This window comes from Cavia porcellus, unplaced genomic scaffold, assembly GCF_034190915.1.
Source record: "Cavia porcellus strain 051 isolate PalLab524CR breed Dunkin Hartley unplaced genomic scaffold, mCavPor4.1 scaffold_17, whole genome shotgun sequence".
NCBI lineage: Eukaryota > Metazoa > Chordata > Mammalia > Rodentia > Caviidae > Cavia > Cavia porcellus.
In genome coordinates, this window is record NW_026947500.1 from 74,266,000 (window position 1) to 74,282,063 (window position 16,064).

The following is a 16,064-nucleotide window of genomic DNA, read 5'->3' on the forward strand; positions in this document are numbered from 1 at the left end:
TAGGAATCCCCATCTTTAATGGGGTCAGAGGCTGGAGCAGGCAGGTCTCCAAGGCAGGGTGTGTGGGCGGGGTGGTGGTGAGTGGCCATCAGGACACCTTGCAAGGTGTCAGGCCCCATGGCCAGGCCTGAACACTGGGCATGAGTCAGTCTGTACTGCACCCTGGTGGCCATCGAAGCAAGCTCGATTCCAAGATCTGCAGACCATGCCCCAAGAGGCCAGCCAGGGCACTGGCTCCACCTGCCCCGGGGGTCCTTGGCCTGGCCTTGGTTTCCAGGGTGAAGAGGAGCACGCACCACCTACTCAAGGGCCTTCACCAAGGCCTCGTTAGCCTCGATTCGGATTTGGATTTCTGCACGTGCAGCCTCATCCGAAACCCCCGACAGTTCCGACTGTGCCTTCTCCAGGTTCGCCCTGGCCATCTGCAAGGGGTGGATACAGGGTGAAGGGGGGCCCAGGACCACCAGCCCAGCACCTCTCCTTGCACTGAGCGCCCTCCCTGGGACCCAAGGAACTCCGGACCGACCACTCCAGCCAGTTCTGAGCCTCAGTTTCCCCACAGATGCTCACCCCCAGGTCCAACATGTCCAGTGTCACAGCCTCTTCAGCCAGCAGCTGCACGGAGGAGTCAGCATTCACTGTGACTGACCCGCTGCTCACTGCAGAGGAGATGGTGGGGACAGCCTGAGTCCTCAGTGCCCAACCCGGCCAACAGCCTCCATACCCAAGTGTGCAAAGAGCTACCAGCCCAGGAAGACCCCACAACTGCCCCCAGGGCTCAACACATGCTGGTGGTGAGAGAGACAAACTGTCCAAGGGAGAACAGAACAGGCCAGGAGAAAAACCCGGAGAAGAGCCTTGGGGACCACGCAGCCCCTCCTTGGACCCACCAGCCCATGAGATGAGCCTAGCTCAGGAGAAACACACCAGACTAAGCCAGGTTCAAGACCCACTCCTTCCTATGAAGACGGGCTTTCTCAGCCCCGGCTTTTTCCCTACCCTGGATACTGGGAAGCAAACCCACACCTGAACACCAATCTATCCCCACCCCATCCTTTCTAAAATCCTGAGACAAGGCTTTGGGAAGTTGCCCCAGCTGGGTTCAACCTTACCATCTTTCTGCCTCAGCCTCCTGAAAAGCTGGGATGCTGGATGTCCACTTCTACAACCAGCTCCTTAGCTTGACCGTCTTCCCCAAACTGCCTGTCTATTGCTAGCATCCATCACCACCCCACACCCAACATACGTTAACTCACAGTAAGGTGAACTGTTTGCACACGCGCGTGTGCCCAGCCCTGTGGGAACAGGTGGAGGTGCCCATCGAGGCCCACTAGACTAACCGAAGTACTTCGTGGTGGTGCCATCTTCGGCGTAGACCACAACAAGTCCAGGCCGCAGGACCTGCAGGGTGGGCACGTGGGACGCCAGGATGCCAAAAGCTCCGGTCAGCGTGGGAACGTCCACCTGCCGCACATTGGCACCATTGAAAAACACCTGGACAGGAAGAGGGGGAACACGTTACTGCTGGCTTGCCCCGTAGCCACTAGGGCCTCAGTCTTTCCTGCAAACCTGGGTCTAGGCAGGACTGAGCCCAGGTGGGGACAAAGGCCACCAGCGCTACGTTTAGTTTGGCGGCAGTTCCTTCCATCGCTTGTCTGCAAAATGGAACACCGGCACACGGGGCTGTGCCACTCCCCAGAGAAGCACCCGCAAAGCACGTCTGCGCGGAGACGGGAGTACCCGAGTTTATCTAGACAAGCGCCCGGGACAAAGTGCGCGGGACGGCGAGAGACAGGACAAACGGTCCTGAGGACGCGGTTCCGGGGTGGAAGTCTGCGAGCTGTTTCTTCTCCCGCTCCGACCGGCCCCGCCCTGCCCCGTCCCGAGGTGCACGACTGGGGTGCGGCGACCCTGCGGGCTGGGGGACCTCAGCCTCAGGACCCCACGGCTGGGGAAGTCGCGGGGTCCAGGAAAAGTGTTCGGCCACCGGGGCATGCGACCTCGGTTTCCGAGGTGCAGCCGAAGAATCCTGCGATTCTGTGGGTTGGGGGCGCCTCATCTTCAGGGACCGGACAGGCGGGGAAGAGGACACCGAGGGAGGCTTCCGCCCCGGGGACGGCCACGGCGACGGCGCGGGGTCCGGACCTGTGTGGGAGAGGCGAAGGTGAAGGACATCTGGCTCGGGCCGGCAGCGGGAGCCGGGGCAGCGGCAGCTTCGGCGTAGGCGCGCGCCTGGCGCACCAAGCGACCCAGGCCCGGACGGCGGAGCAGTGCGGCGGGCAGCATGGTAGCGGCGGTGGACGAACAACGGCGGCGGAGAACACCGGACTCCGGCAGGAGAAGCGGCCTGGAGGGCGAGGAGGACGACACGCGAAGGCTTCTGGGAGGCGCAGTCCCCGTGAGCGCGCACGCGTGCACTACGACTCCCGGCAGTCCGCGCGCAACGTCGATGATGAAATCGCAGCATCCTGCGCGAGGGCGATCCTGGGAGTTGTAGTTTTCTTCCCACCCGCGCAGGGGTTGAAAATTCGTAGGGTGGATGGTTAGACTTTTCTCCACCAGTAGCACTCGACGCTTGTGCGAAGAGAGGCCCACTTTGGCTCCAACGTTGCTTCGGGGCGCTCATTGGAGGGCAGGCGCTGCAGACTCCTGGGAGGCAGGAGCAGGGTGCTCGAGGATGATGAAGCGTTTGTTATTCGTCACACATAAACTAATCTATATGGTGTTAAAAGAGGCTCGCTGGACGTGATGGCTCATGCCTGTAACCCCATCACTCAAGAGGATGAGGCAGACGGGTCACTGTGAGTTCGAGGTCAACCTGGGATTTCAGAACCAGCCTGAGAAAATAACAAAAGGGACAGGTACGACAATAAACACGTAACACAAACTAAGGGGCGGGATGGGGCAGCAGCAAAAGCTTCATCTCTACACGCAAGCGTCAGGAATGGCATCTCAAGTGAGGCACGGCGCGCGTGGACGGTTGCGAGATGTTCCAGGACCAGCAGGGGGAGCTCAGCGCCTGGAGATGGGCTCGCTACGCTCGGCCGCCCCCGCCCATCGCCTGCAGCCCCCGCGCCTCGCTGACGCAGGAGCGCGTGCGCGGGCGGCTCCAGCCCCGCTGACGTTAACCGTGTCCCGCGCAGCCTCGCTCGCTGCCATGACGTCACCGCCCCGCCCCCGCACTCACGCAAGTCGGTGCCCTGGGTTGGGCTGGCTCTCTACCCCCTGCTCCTTGGGATTCCGGAAGATGCCGGGTTAGGCCTGGCAGGGGACCTGAGGCCATGGTACTGGGGATTGTGGTCTCACTGAGTGGGGGTCTGGGGACCCCTGCCTAACCATGCAACAGGGAGGGACATTTAGGGTCTTAACACGCCGCATGGCTTCCTACACCTAGAGCCTGCATTCCTGGACCCCAGGATCCAGGCTTCTGTTGATCCATGTCAGAGACCCCAGGCTGGCACTGTGAGAGACACTTTGGGTCTTCAATCTAAATGACCTAGACCTTCTGGCCCAGACTCTGGGTGCAGCGGGAAACCCTAGCCTTCACTAGGTGCACAGTCCATGGAGCAGAAAGACCTAATGGGCTTCTCAAACTTAGCACTTGGGGGGAAAAAAAGCTGTGATTGGCTAACCCTGCAGTCCCCACTTTGAAGGCCGACAGGTGACAGCTATGTAGTTATTTAGGGCCCAAACCTGGGAAGATCTGGAAACAACTCTGTGCAGCCCATCCACGCATCCCTGCCTTTGTGGCCATCTCTGGCCTGTGTGGCCCCAGCCTCCTCTTTCCAGGTACCAGAGCTGAAGCCCGATCCTTGGCTGGGAGCCATGTCCTGGTCTCTCTGCTTTGCCTTTTGCAAACGCATTGCTTCTTGGGGCCTTTCCCATATCTCCATTCCTTCCTGTGCTGAAGCATGTCCTGTCCTGTTAGGTGTGGCCCACCGCCTGTCATCTCAGCATTCTGGGAGGCTGAGACAGGCGGATGGCCAAGGCCATCTCTACTTGGACAATTTAGCAACCCAGCTTGCTTTGTAATTTAGGCTATCCTTGAACTCTGAATTCCAAACTGGCCTGGAACTCTTGGAGATTCTCCTACCTCAACTTCCCGACTGCTAGAATGACAGGTGTGAGGCACCGAGCCCAGCACACCTTTAAAAAAATTGAGGGGGGGTGGCTGGTGATTTAGCTCAGTGGCATAAGTACCTGCCTTGCAAGCGGCGGCCGTGAGTTCGATCCCCAGTACCGATAAAAGTTTAAAAAAAAAAAAAAAAATGAAGGGCTGCAGGCCTGGTTTGGTGGCTCACCCCTGTCATCCCAGCACTCAGGAGGCTAAAGCAGAAGGATCGTTTCGAGTTCGAGACCAGCCTGGGCTACAAAGTGAGCTCAAGTTCAGCCTGAACTGCATAGGGAGACCTTGCCTCAAAAAGACCCCCCCCCCAAAAAAAAAGGCCGGGATGTGGCTCAGTGTAAAATAAATAAATAAATAAATTTCCTGTCCTTGGAATTCACAGTGTAATTGGACAACATGGAGGAGGAGGAAACTCGATGTAAGATCATAGACACAGCAGAAAAGGGACCCCAGGGCATGGGCTGCAGGTTGCTATGGAATGACGGTTTCTTGGGAAAGCTGGGGGAGGGCCGAACTTTTTAAAGTACACACCATGGGCTGCTGGGCAGACACAGGCCTCTAGGCCCTGAGGCTGCCTGAGCCTGCTGACTTCCTAGTAGCAGAAGGATGGTAGGGGGAAGCCTGTCGCCTCGGCCCAGGGTGGCTGGGACCGGATCTGACAAGGCTGGTGGCAGATGGGTGGCCTAAGCAATTAAAAGAATGCACGGAGTATCAGAGTGGAAGTGGGGGACAGCTGGGGGTGTAGTTCAGTCACGGGGCCCAGGTTTAATGTGCTGGAGCCCCAGCACCAAAAGGAAAAAAAAAGTGGGGCTTCAAAGGGCATGGTGTCCCAGGGGTGGGCCTCTGTAGATGTAAGGTGTCCCGGGGACACCCAGGGATGCTCTGAGTACTTGGCTTACCTTTGGTTACCTTGGAGAGACCATGGCAGGCCCTTGACAGTGCCACCGGGGATCCACATGCACCGAGGCAATAAGTGAAGTCCCTGTCCTCAGATTCCCTGAACTGGACACCCTACAGATCCCTGAGGGTGCCGGGTCAGTGCACCCAGAGGACCAATAAGATGGACTGTTGGCGCACCCCCGGATCCCTGGCCCCGTGCCTTGGGACCCAGGACGATTCTTGCACCCCAGAAGAGGCTGTCGGCCTCAGGGGCCTGAGCTATGGGGAGTCATGCGCCCTAACCCCCCTCCCCCGCGCTGCCTCTCTGGAGAACGAGGACCTGGAGTAGGTGAGTCTTGCAGCGCAGCAGGGAGTGGGGACCGGGGCGCCGCAGGAGGGGGCGCCCGGGAGCGCAGGCTCCGCCCCCCGCCCCCGCCGGAAGGGAAGGGGAGGCGGTGGCCGGCGCGGAGCGAGCCAGACGCGGTGGCGAGAGCGGCGGGGGCGGCCAGCTGGGCACCGGGCGGCACCGGGCGCACCGAGCGGGAGCGCCGCCAACGCGGTCACGTGCGCGGCCCCTCCTCTCGCGCCAGCCTCCCCCGTGCGCGCCGCGCTCTCCATTCATAAATTCTCCGCCTGCTCCGAGGCCACCGGGCGCCCGAGCCAGCCGGGAACGCCGCGCAGCCGCCGCCCGCCCGCCGCCCTCCGCCCATGGGCTGCGCGTCCCGGCGCTGAGGTAGGCGCGGCGGGCCCCGGGCGGGCGGGGACGGGCGGGCAGCGCGCGCCACCGGGGATGGTGGCCGGCCCTGGGGCGTGCCCTGGCCCGGGCCCCGGCTCTCGCGCGCGCCTTCTCCAAGGAGGACGCGGAGGAACCGCGGGCCAGAGGGCGGCCTGCGTCGCTCTGTACCCCGCCCCGTCGCCTTGCGACCTGGCAGAGCGGCGCCTCCGGCCCGCGTCATAGCCCGGCCTCAGTTTCCCCGGGTTAGATCGGGTGAGGGCACCGCGCCTCGGCCTCCTGGAGTAGTGCAGCGTCCAGAGCAGTGGGCTCGGGGTCACGGGGAGCCTCCGCCCGCAGCCCCGCGTCCCGCCCGCCTCCGCGAGCCCCCTGTCGCTCGGCTCTGCGTCTCCAGTCCTCCTCCTGGTCTCCTCCCGTCGCTGTGCCTGCGCCGCTGCCCCACCCCCTCCAGTTTGAACTCGTTTCCCGACCTACATCTGGGGCCCCCACTCTCCCAAACCGGGGAGTCCCAGCAAGCCCCTGACCCGGAGCGCTGAGGACACCGGGCCTCTCTCGTGCACCTTCCCCTCCTCAGGGCCACGGTTTCACCTATGGCCAGGGGCTCGACGCGTGAGGTGGGCTGGCTGGCGATGCTTGGAGCCTTCGCGCCTCTCTGGTGGGGACAGGGGCTCTCACGCGCGCCATGCCAGCTCGGGGCCGCGGGCCAGAATGGCCAGAGCTTCGCCTCCAAGGCTGCAAGCCCTTCCCGTCCCGGGTAGATCAGGTGCAAGTTTGCAGGCAGCCCCCCTCGGCTCCCGAGTATCGAGAGAGCCCCTTCCCTAGCCTCACTCCCCCCCCCCCGCCAGGGCGCGAGGTGGCCTGGAGGCCAGCCGCCTGGGCCTGGGCTGGTGCGGGCGCACAGGTTGGGCACTGGCGGGCGTGCGGCGCAGCCATCTTGCAGCCGCCACGGCTGGGGCGCCCCCGCGGGCGGCCTCCTCGTCCCCGCGCCCCCTCCCTGCTGCCCTCCCTCTCCCTGGCAACCCGCCCCCCAGCTCGGCCTGCGCACGGTCGCCATGGGAACTAGATTCTCGGGGCAGGAGCAGATGCGTCTCTTTTGTCCTTTCCACTCCCACCAGTGTGGGTGCAGAGGGACCTTAACCTCGCAAGTCGTGACTTGGGAGGAGGGGTTCCTGGCACAGCCCTCAGCGAGTTCCCTTGGGACAGATCCCTTGTGTCAGGTGGCTGGGAACACCTGACCACGCCTGGTTGGGCCACCCATTTCTCCGTGTAAAGCACCACAAGGCCACCCGGAGTGTTGCCAGAGTCCTACCTGGTCGGTCTCATGCACCCTGTTTCCCAAAGGGGGCTTCTCCCAGCCCATGCATCAGACAGGGAGTCAGTTGTGATCCACAAGCACGCGTGCACACGCACACACGCGCACAAACACACACACGGACACCACTTCCTCTCCCAGAGTAAAGATGGCAGAACGGAGGTCCCCAGGGAGAAGCCCTCCAACCCCGAGCCTGGTGCGCGCTCTGTGCAGGGCGGGGGCTGCCGCAGTGCCCTGCCCCTCCTGTCCATGAGTCACCGTCCTGTGTGGGCTACCGCTTCCAGCAGGGACGAGGGGACTCATCTCCAGTAGCTCCCTCGAGGCTGGCTGCTGAGCTGTCCCTGTGTGTCCCCCTATATCCCTATCCTAGCCTCAAGATGCAGCCCACCGCCACCATGGCCACCACTGCCACCGCCACGGTTGCCCTGACAACGTCGTGGGACAATTCCACCATCCATCCCACGGTGGGTGGGTTGCATCCAGGCCTGGGGCTTGAGAGTGGACCGGAAGTCGGGGTGGCCAGCAGGACCCTGACGCCTCCCGTCCTATGCGTAGGCCGAGCCGGACCCCATTCTGGACAACTACGTGCTGCTGATCGTGGTGATGTCCTTGTTCGTTGGAGGCACGCTGGTGGTGCTGTCTGGCGTCCTGCTGCTGTGCAGACGCTGCTGGGAGGTTCACCGGCGTTTCCATAGGTGTGCATGCGCGGCTCCACCTCCCCCGGGGACCCTGAGGTTGGGGGCCGTTTGTCTGGGTCATCAGCCGTGCTCACTGCTGTGCCCATCTCTGTGACCCCCAGGGCCACCGAGGACGCAGAGAAGACCACCACCACCTACCTGGACAACGGCACCCACCCCGCCCAAGGTGAGGGGCCTGCTGGGCCCCACCACCCCATCTGCCCGTCCGTCTGTCCATCTGTCCGCCCGCCCGCCCGCCGGCCCGCCTGCCTGCCCGCCACCTGCCCCCTCGGGCCGCCTGACGGTCTGTGTCTGTCTGTCTCCCTCACCAGACCGGGCGCAGCTCGATTCCGACTCATCTCTGTTTGCTTAACGCCCAGGCGTAGGTGCGCACAGGCGCGTGCTGAGCGAGTGAGTGTGTGAGCGATGAGCGAGTGCCCGCGCGCCCGGCCCGCCCCCCACCCGCCCCTCCGTCCGTCTGTCCGTCAGTCCTGCCTTCCTTCCGTCCGTCCGCCCTGCGGTCACTCAGTCCTACCGTGCCCTCCCCGCCCCCGCCCCGTGTCCCGGCCTGCCCAGCTTGGAGCGCGGCCCGCCTGGGGCCTACCCTCTCTTGGCTCTCCTGGCAGACCCCGAGTTGCGGGGCGAGGACCCCGAGAGCCAGGATGTGGAGACCGAGCGCTTCCTGTCCACCAGCGCCACCGGCCGCCGCGTCTCCTTCAATGAAGCTGCGCTGTTTGAGCAGAGCCGCAAGGCTCAGGACAAGGGCCGCAGGTGAAGTGTGGGGGCCAGGGTGGGGTCAGGGCTGCTTTTCCATGCAGCAGGAGGCTGGAAGATCACATCACAGGGCCTGGCCTTGGACACCCCGAGTCCTACTGACCCGGACCCCTCTTACAGGTACACACTGACTGAGGGGGACTTTCACCACCTGAAGAACTCCCGCCTCACCCACCTGCACCTGCCGCCCCTCAAGATTGTCACCATCCACGAGTGTGACTCAGGGGAGGCCAGCTCAGCTGCCACACCCCACCCGGCCGCCACCCCGAAGGACAGCCTGGCCATCTTCCAGGTGAGGGGTGGGGGTAGGGTGGTGGCCGGCTGGAGCCCGGGAACACGCAATGGGGTAAGGGCTGGGTTCCCCACACCCTCCCGTGCTCTTTGACCTGTCACTGCTTCCTCCCCCGCCTGGCTCTGTCCCGCAGCCCCTGGGGAAGGCCCTCACCGGCCGCTCTGTGGGCCCCAGCTCCGCCTTGCCAGGTGACCCCTACAATTCGGCCGCTGGTGCTGCTGACTTCGAGGAGATCAGCCCCTTGGCATCCAGTGACTCTGGGGAAAGTGCTTCGGTGAGGGGCTCTCTGTGTTACCCCCAGAGTGACCAAAGAACTGGGGCTCCTTCTGTCCATTACCCCAAGGCAGGCCATCACCTTGTGGCTTTGTGCCTGGTCTTCCCAGGCCTGAGGGACATGGCGCATGCGTAAGGGACCTCAGGCTTCTGCATGGCTACAGGGGACCCAGCCAGCACCCAGCCTATGGGAACTGTCCCTTCTGAACTCCTCTGCATGGGGGCCGGCAGGGCGTCAGAGGGCTCCGAGCAGGTGCACCCGGGTGGGGGTGGGGCCGGCGCTCTGCTGGGGCCTGGGGAGGAGACTGCACACCTGAGAAGGCACTTGGTCCTCCCCCAGGTGGATGCAGCCGCCAGGAGCGCCAAACCCGGTGTGCCCGGGACCTCAGCAGCGCCTGGGGAGGCAGGAGCCGCGGGCTCAGGGTCGGGCACTGTCCTGCAGTTCCTCACCCGCCTGCGCCGCCACGCCAGCCTGGACGGGGCCAGCCCCTACTTCAAGGTCAAGAAATGGAAGCTGGAGCCCAGCCAGCGGGCATCCAGTCTGGACACAAGAGGTGAGTCACCACCCCCATGGGCAGCAAGGTGCTGGCAGGGTGCCTGGCCCAAGCTGGCCGGGAGGACCCAGGGCCCATTACTGTACAGGGGCAGTCAGGGGGCCGCAGGCCACTGTGTGTCCCAGCTAGGTGCCCCTGGGTGCATTTTGTTCACTGGCCACAACCCTCCCTCATCTTCCCAGGGGGGCTTTAACCACCATGTCCATTGGGCTGTGTGAGCTTTGTGGTTTTTTCTTGTCTTTTTGGGACAGGGTCTCACTGTGCAGTCCAGGCTGTCTTTGAGCTCACTTTGTAGCCCAGGCTAATCTCGACCTTGTACCAATTCTCCTGCCTCAGCCTCCCAAATGCTGAGATTACAGGAGTGCCCCACTGTACCAGGCTGAACTTCATGTTTTCTGATAGACTCAGGCAGAGAAATTTTGTTTTCCATAAGGACTGGATAGTAATAGCTTCTACATTTCATGGCCATGCAGTTGCCTTACAATTCTTTGTTTTTGGGTACCGGGAATCGAACTCAGGATCTCACGCTTGGCAGGCAGGCACTTATGCTGCTGAGCTACCTCCTGGGACCCACAGGACCTCCTTTGGTGCTGCCCTTATCAGTAGAAAGCAGCCAGAGATGGGTGTAAATAAACAAGCACAGCTGTGCACCAATAAAACTTTATTTAGAGACATGCTGGGGGCCGATTCAGCCAAGGTTTGGTGGCTGCTGACCCTGGCACAGGGCTCCCTGGCCCTGAGCCCAGGGCAAGACGGAGTGTGCCTGGGGAGATGGAGAGCAGGCCAGGTTCCTGCTTGGGACTCAGTGAGTGGCTGTGGCTCAGAGGGACCCAGGCCGGTCGGGCCTGCTCTCCTGGGGAGGCTGTGGGTCCTGGGTAGGGGACACTGTCATCCACATGTGTGTGGCACCCCGTTTTCTGATGGAGCCCTGATTCCTGGTGATGATTACAGGCACCGGCAGTTGCAGAGGCCCAAAACCTGTTTGCCTGGTGCAGTTGCTCTGCCTACCCCACGGCCCACCCACAGGCTGCTCCCTTAGAGGAGGGTCCTGGCCTGTGGCCAGGGGGCTTTAGGGGGGGCCAGGACACCCCCCAGAACTCCCCAGGCCAGGTTGCAGCCTGCAGGAGAGGGTACTTCCCTCACTCACCTCCTGGGCCCCACCGCTCCCACACTTCCACAGCTGGGCTTGCCCCTGGGTGGCTTCACTTGAGCCTGTGCCTGCCTGGCCAGGGCTGCTCTGGGCACTACTCCTAACCAAGGCCGTTTCCCCCAGTACTAGGGCTGTGAACCCTTCATACTGAGCTGCATTTTAAAATTTCCAGACAGGGTTTTGCTAAGCCACTAAATTTTGTTCTGTTTTGATACTGGGGATTGAACTCCTAACCTCACACTTGCCAGGCAGGTGCTTAAGCCACTGAACTAAATCCCTGGCCCTAAGCCCCTGAATTGCCTGAGCTAGGTTTGTATTTGCAGTATTTGCCACCTTCCTGCCTCAGCCTCTCAGTACTGGGATTACAGGTGTGCATCGTCACGCTCAGCTGCACCTGTGGCCTCTATTTATTTACTCTTTGTCTTCCTGAGACAGGGTCTCATCATGTAGCACAGGCTGGCCTTCAAGTCTAAGCGCTCCTCCTGCCTCAGCCTCCCCAGTACAGGGATGACAGGCGTGTGCCACCATGCCCCTCTATACCTGTGACCTTCTAACTGAATCCGTGTTCTCTGCTCTTGGATTTCTCTCCCCTTGTCTTCAGTTTGATTACAGACCAACAAACCTCTCCTCACACAGGTTCCCCCAAACGCCACCACTTTCAGCGGCAGCGGGCAGCCAGTGAGAGCATGGATCAAGACGAGGGAGACGCCCCCCATTTGGAACTCATCCAGTACATCACCCGTGCAGGGGACTCCGTGGCCTTCCCACCCCCCCGCCCCTTTCTGGCCAGCCCCACCAGCCCGCCCCCTGCTCTCGGCAGGTATTTTTCAGTAGATAGAAGTGCTAGTGGTGGACCTGTGGGCCCCTGCCCTGCTCCGTCCCCCCTAGGTGGCCCTGGGAGTGCCCTCCTGGCCCTGTGGACACGCGCTCCTGTCCCCCTGCAAGGACCGGAGGAGGAGGGAAAGAGGGAGATACTGGGTAAGGGTAGGGGGGCAGGTGTGGCTCCAGGTGATGGCCCCAGGCTCCCCAAGAAGGGCCACCTACACAGGCAGGGCCACTGTGGACTTGTGTCCACTCTGATGCTGCCACTTCCTGGTGGAATCCAAGGCCCAAGGGGCTCCTCAGTGATGCCTGGCCCCCTCCTGCCTGCCCAGGCTCCTGAGGGATGGACGGCCTCCTCCCAGAATCCTTTACCTTCTCTCCCACCATAACACCTTCCCCTCTCCACCCCCACTTGCACGCAGCTGTCCTGCAACTTGTGCTCAAACCCGTGGGTGTTAGGGGGCTGGGTGCACAGGGATGCCTGGGGTGCCTTCCTCCCTAAGCCTCAGGGCAAGGGACTTTGATTTCTGTGCCTCCCTCTGGTGGTCCTGTCAACCCCTGGATGGGTGGGTAAAATGACTGTCCGGTCGAGCCTCTAGCCTCCATGTTTCTGGAGAGACTAGAAGAGGGAAATGGTAGTTAACTCTTGGGGGTGGGGGGCAATAGCTGGCCCCTGAATCCCAAAGCCAGTCCTGAGGTCACCCAGCCCCATCACACACCCAGAGGCGGGTGGCCGGCAGGCTCTGATGACCGCGGCCTGGCTTGCAGGCTAGAGGCAGCCGAGGCAGCGGGAGGCGTGAGCCCCGAGTCCCCCCCGGAGGGCAGCGGCATCGCGGGGCCCGAGCAGGGAGAACTGGATGCTGAACAGGCTCAGGCCAGCTACCGCGACCTGTGGAGCCTGCGCGCTTCGCTCGAGCTGCACGCGGCCACCGCCTCAGACCACAGCAGCAGTGGCAACGACCACGACTCGGTGCGCAGCGGTGACAGCTCGGGCTCAGGGGGCGCGGCGCCCACCTTTCCACCGCCCTCGCCGCCGGCGCCCCCGCGCCCCAAGGACGGCGAGGCTCGCCGCCTGCTGCAGATGGACAGCGGCTACGCCAGCATCGAGGGCCGCGGCGCCGGGGATGACCTCGTGGTCATTGAGCCCCCGCCGCTAGCCGCGCCCGTGCCCCTGCCCCACAGTCCCCGCGCCTGGTCGCGGCGGCCGCGTCGTGACTACAGCATAGACGAGAAGACCGACGCGCTCTTCCACGAGTTCCTGCGACACGACCCGCACTTCGACGACACGCCGGCAGCGGCACGCCACCGCGCACGCGCACACACGCACGTGCGCAAGCAGTGGCAGCAACGTGGGAGGCAGCACAGCGACCCCGGCGGCGCACGCGCGGTCCCCGCCACCGGGACTGCAGGCCCGCCCCCTGGCGCACCTCGGCCCGCGCGTGCGCCCTTGCGCCGCGGCGACAGCGTCGACTGCCCACCCGATGGCCGTGCGCTAGCCGGCATGGGGGACGACCCGGCCATCCCTGTCATCGAGGAGGAGCCTGGGGGCGGGGGCTGCCCTGGCTCGAGCCTCTGCGTAGAGCCCTCTGGGGAGCTGCTGGACAAGCTGGCGACGGGCCTCGAGGAGAGACTCTTTCCGCAGTGCCTGGCCGAGCCTGTCCCCGTGGCCACTGCGCTAGTAGCTGCCGCTGCTGCCCCTACATCCCCCGACCACAGCCCGGTCTAAGTCTTTTGCCACGAGCCCACTTCTGGGTGGCCTCTCTGGCGCTGCGCGGGGTCTCAGCAGCGACGGCAGTGGGACAGACCTGGGGACGCGATGCCCTGGCGTGTACGCGCCTAGACGGCAGTGGCTTGTCGCACGCAGTCTGGGTGTGTTGCCTGGCCCAGGTGCGCGCCTGTGCAGCTCTGCGCGCATGCGCACAGTCCAGCAGCTGGCAGTCCTCGCCCCACGTGCACACGCCGCAGCCCTTGTCTGCCTCCCGCCCTCCAGGCGTGCACGCGCCTTGCACTTTCTGGGCGCGCTGGTGGTCAGACATCATGGTATCCAGAGGTGCGATGTTCCATGACCCTGGCTCAAATAGAGGAAGGGATTTCCATCTTCAGGCTCCAGGACAACGGCCAACGCCCGTGCCTAGACTCCCATCACCTCCGCCGCAGCCAGTGGAAGCCTGAGGCCCCAGGGGCACGCGCGTGGCGGAGGAGCCCACTGTCTGCCAGGCGCGCGCGTGATCCCCACCAGGCAGGAGCCGCAGGATCACAGAGGCCTCCACACCAGGAACCGGGAGGTTGGCTGGGGGCCGCGGCTGCCAACCCCTCCGAGCCGTTTACCTCACCGCGGCATGTGCTCACGGCAGCCCGCGCCCCCACTCCGAGCAATAACCGCGCTCGCCGCCGCCACGACCACCAGCCCCGGACTCGGCTCTCCTGCCGCCGCCGTCCCCCCCACGCGCCGTCCTGTCCGTCCCATCCCGTCCTGCATGCGATCGGCCACCCGCGCCTGCCCCGTTCAGAGGAGCTGCCAGGCGCTCAGTGTTGGGGATATGGACAGAACACAGCGCAGACGGCTGACTTCAAGTCTCCCGAGCTTTATTTATTGCCAAAAGATGGGGCCATCGGCCCCGCCCTCGCTGCTGCCCCACCAATCCGTGTCACCCCACGATGGCGTTCTCGTGTCGTTTCTGTTTCCTGGTTGATTATAAATATTTACTGCACATTCCTGGTCGCTCCTGGTCTTCTCTGGCGTCCCACGCCACCCCACTGCCCTCCCTGGCAAGACGGAGCTGGGACGGGCCCCGCCTGTGGGGACTGTGCGTGCCCACCTGCCTCCCGGTGCTTCCCAAACACCCTCACAGCCACAGCTCAAATCCACCTGTTTTATTTAAAAAAAAAAAAAAAAAAGAAAGAAAGAAAAAAAAGGAAAATCAACCAAACAACAAAAAAGTGGTCGCAGGGCTCCCTCAAGCGGTCTGCATGCAAGGTGCCGGCAGGAGCCTGCTCCCCAGGACCGCTGCGCGTCCCCAGCAGCAGGCGGGCGGAGAGCCAGTAGTCTCAACATAAAGTGCATCTCAGAGGCCGGGCCTCTGTCTCCCTCGCCCGAGGAGGGCTCTGCACGCGACTGCAGAATCAGCTGTCCACTACCCAGTGGGGCCGTGGGCAGGTGGCCCGTGGGAGGGCTGCACCAAGACCCCTGCCACCCCCCTGCGTGGCCCTTGTGCTCCTGACGTCCTGGGCGGTCTGCACAGAGGCATGGTGGCCATCTTCCTGGGAGGGCGGTGGGCTGGGAACCAGCAGGAAGACTGGGGACCTGGGCTGTGGCCCTGGGCTGTGGCTCCTGGAGACAGGCTGTGGACAGGAAGGTTACTGGCAGTCACTTCATGCCCAAGAAGCCATTGGATGGCTGGGAAAACTGGGGGCTGGTCCACAGGCTAAGATACAAGGAGGGCCACGGCCTGCCAAGGACCCCCATGTTAGGGGGCAGGGACCTGCCCAACAGTGCAGTGGGCGTGTGCTGGGGCGGACAGAGGCAGCAGGGAAGCCTGAGCAGCCCAGGACCATGTGGCCATGCCAGGCCCCTCCTGGCCACCCCTGCAACCTCAGACGCTCAGAGCCTTGGGGCTGCATCTGGCACGGCCTCTTCTGGAGCGGCAGGCCCAGCGTGGGCCATGAATCCTGGAGTAGATGAACACGGTGCTCTGGAAAGTGAGCCCCTCTGCCTGTCCTGGACTCTGCTAGCAGAGTCCTGCTATGTGGCCAGGCAGGCTGCAGTGGCCGGCAGGCCAGAGATTGGGGACAGTAGATCTAGCTGAGGCCACCCAAGTGCCACCACAGTGACAGGTCCAGGCTCAAGGCCACAAGCTGGAGCCTGGGACAGATGCACACCCTGAGCTCCTCTGCTGGGACAGAAGGAAGTCACCTAGACTGAGGCTGTCCTGAGCCAGCCCTCACCCACCTGCAGGGGGCGCCCTCACTGCTGCTTGCAGGCCGACAGCCGGCGGATCTTGCTGCTGGAGCAGGCCTTGCGAGCTGAGTGGGAGGCCCCGGCCTTGGCCTTGGTGCTCAGCTGGGCAGACTCCGTGCCGTTCATGCACACAGCCTTGGGCAGGCCGAGGCTCTGTCCGTTCTGCCCTGCCTCCTCCTCTGGGACCTGTCCTAGGAGGAAGACGGCGAGCGTGGCCTGAGCCAGGAACTGCCGTTGTGCGTGGTGCCTGGGCTGCACCCTCCACCTAAATGGGCTGCTGCCTGCTGTGGCCCCAGGCAGCACCTGCAAGGGCCCTGATGCTCCCTCAAAAGGAGAGCAGGTAAGCCTGAAAGCACCTGCTGTTGTAGGACAAACTGGGCCCTGGTCCCCACCACAGCAGGGACTCCCACGGTCGCCTGCCCAGCCAGGCATGTGCGTGGCAGGCACAGGAGGTGGAGGCCTGCCTCCCAAGCAGCCCCTGCAGGCACAGCCAGCCCCCTCCCAGGGCCAGTAC

At 63.4% G+C, this 16,064-nt stretch overlaps 3 protein-coding genes across 5 annotated transcripts in view; 1 reads left to right on the forward strand and 2 right to left on the reverse strand.

Annotated features, from left to right (window-relative positions):
• Atp5f1d (ATP synthase F1 subunit delta) lies at positions 1 to 7,113 on the reverse strand. 2 transcript variants are annotated; one of them, XM_063229242.1, is made up of 4 exons: positions 7,048 to 7,113; positions 1,341 to 1,494; positions 571 to 659; positions 1 to 422 (listed from the first exon to the last, which is right to left on the reverse strand). In XM_063229242.1, the coding sequence occupies exons 1-4, from the start codon at positions 7,096 to 7,098 to the stop codon at positions 300 to 302; spliced, it is 417 nt and encodes a 138-aa protein (XP_063085312.1). In that variant the 5' UTR covers positions 7,099 to 7,113; the 3' UTR covers positions 1 to 299. The 2 variants fall into 2 exon arrangements, with proteins under 2 accessions (XP_063085312.1, XP_003461011.1); XM_003460963.5 differs by lacking the exon at positions 7,048 to 7,113 and adding an exon at positions 2,146 to 2,409.
• On the forward strand, positions 5,450 to 14,305 carry Cbarp (CACN subunit beta associated regulatory protein). The gene is made up of 10 exons (XM_003460974.5): positions 5,450 to 5,738; positions 7,421 to 7,514; positions 7,606 to 7,745; positions 7,850 to 7,914; positions 8,354 to 8,498; positions 8,622 to 8,793; positions 8,927 to 9,067; positions 9,407 to 9,620; positions 11,407 to 11,590; positions 12,361 to 14,305. Exons 2-10 carry the CDS (start codon positions 7,428 to 7,430, stop codon positions 13,316 to 13,318), a joined length of 2,106 nt encoding a protein of 701 aa, XP_003461022.2. The 5' UTR covers positions 5,450 to 5,738; positions 7,421 to 7,427; the 3' UTR covers positions 13,319 to 14,305.
• Stk11 (serine/threonine kinase 11) overlaps positions 14,162 to 16,064 on the reverse strand; it is an 18,193-nt gene continuing 16,290 nt past the window's right edge. The window contains exons 9-10 of one of the 2 annotated variants that reach the window (XM_023562677.2): positions 15,542 to 15,741; positions 14,162 to 14,461 (exon numbers count right to left, since the gene is read on the reverse strand). In XM_023562677.2, coding sequence (XP_023418445.1) covers positions 15,557 to 15,741 — 185 coding nt within the window. In that variant the 3' untranslated portion in view covers positions 14,162 to 14,461; positions 15,542 to 15,556. Of the gene's footprint in view, positions 14,935 to 15,541; positions 15,742 to 16,064 lie in introns of both variants that reach the window. The other variant, XM_003460962.5, reaches the window with a different exon arrangement.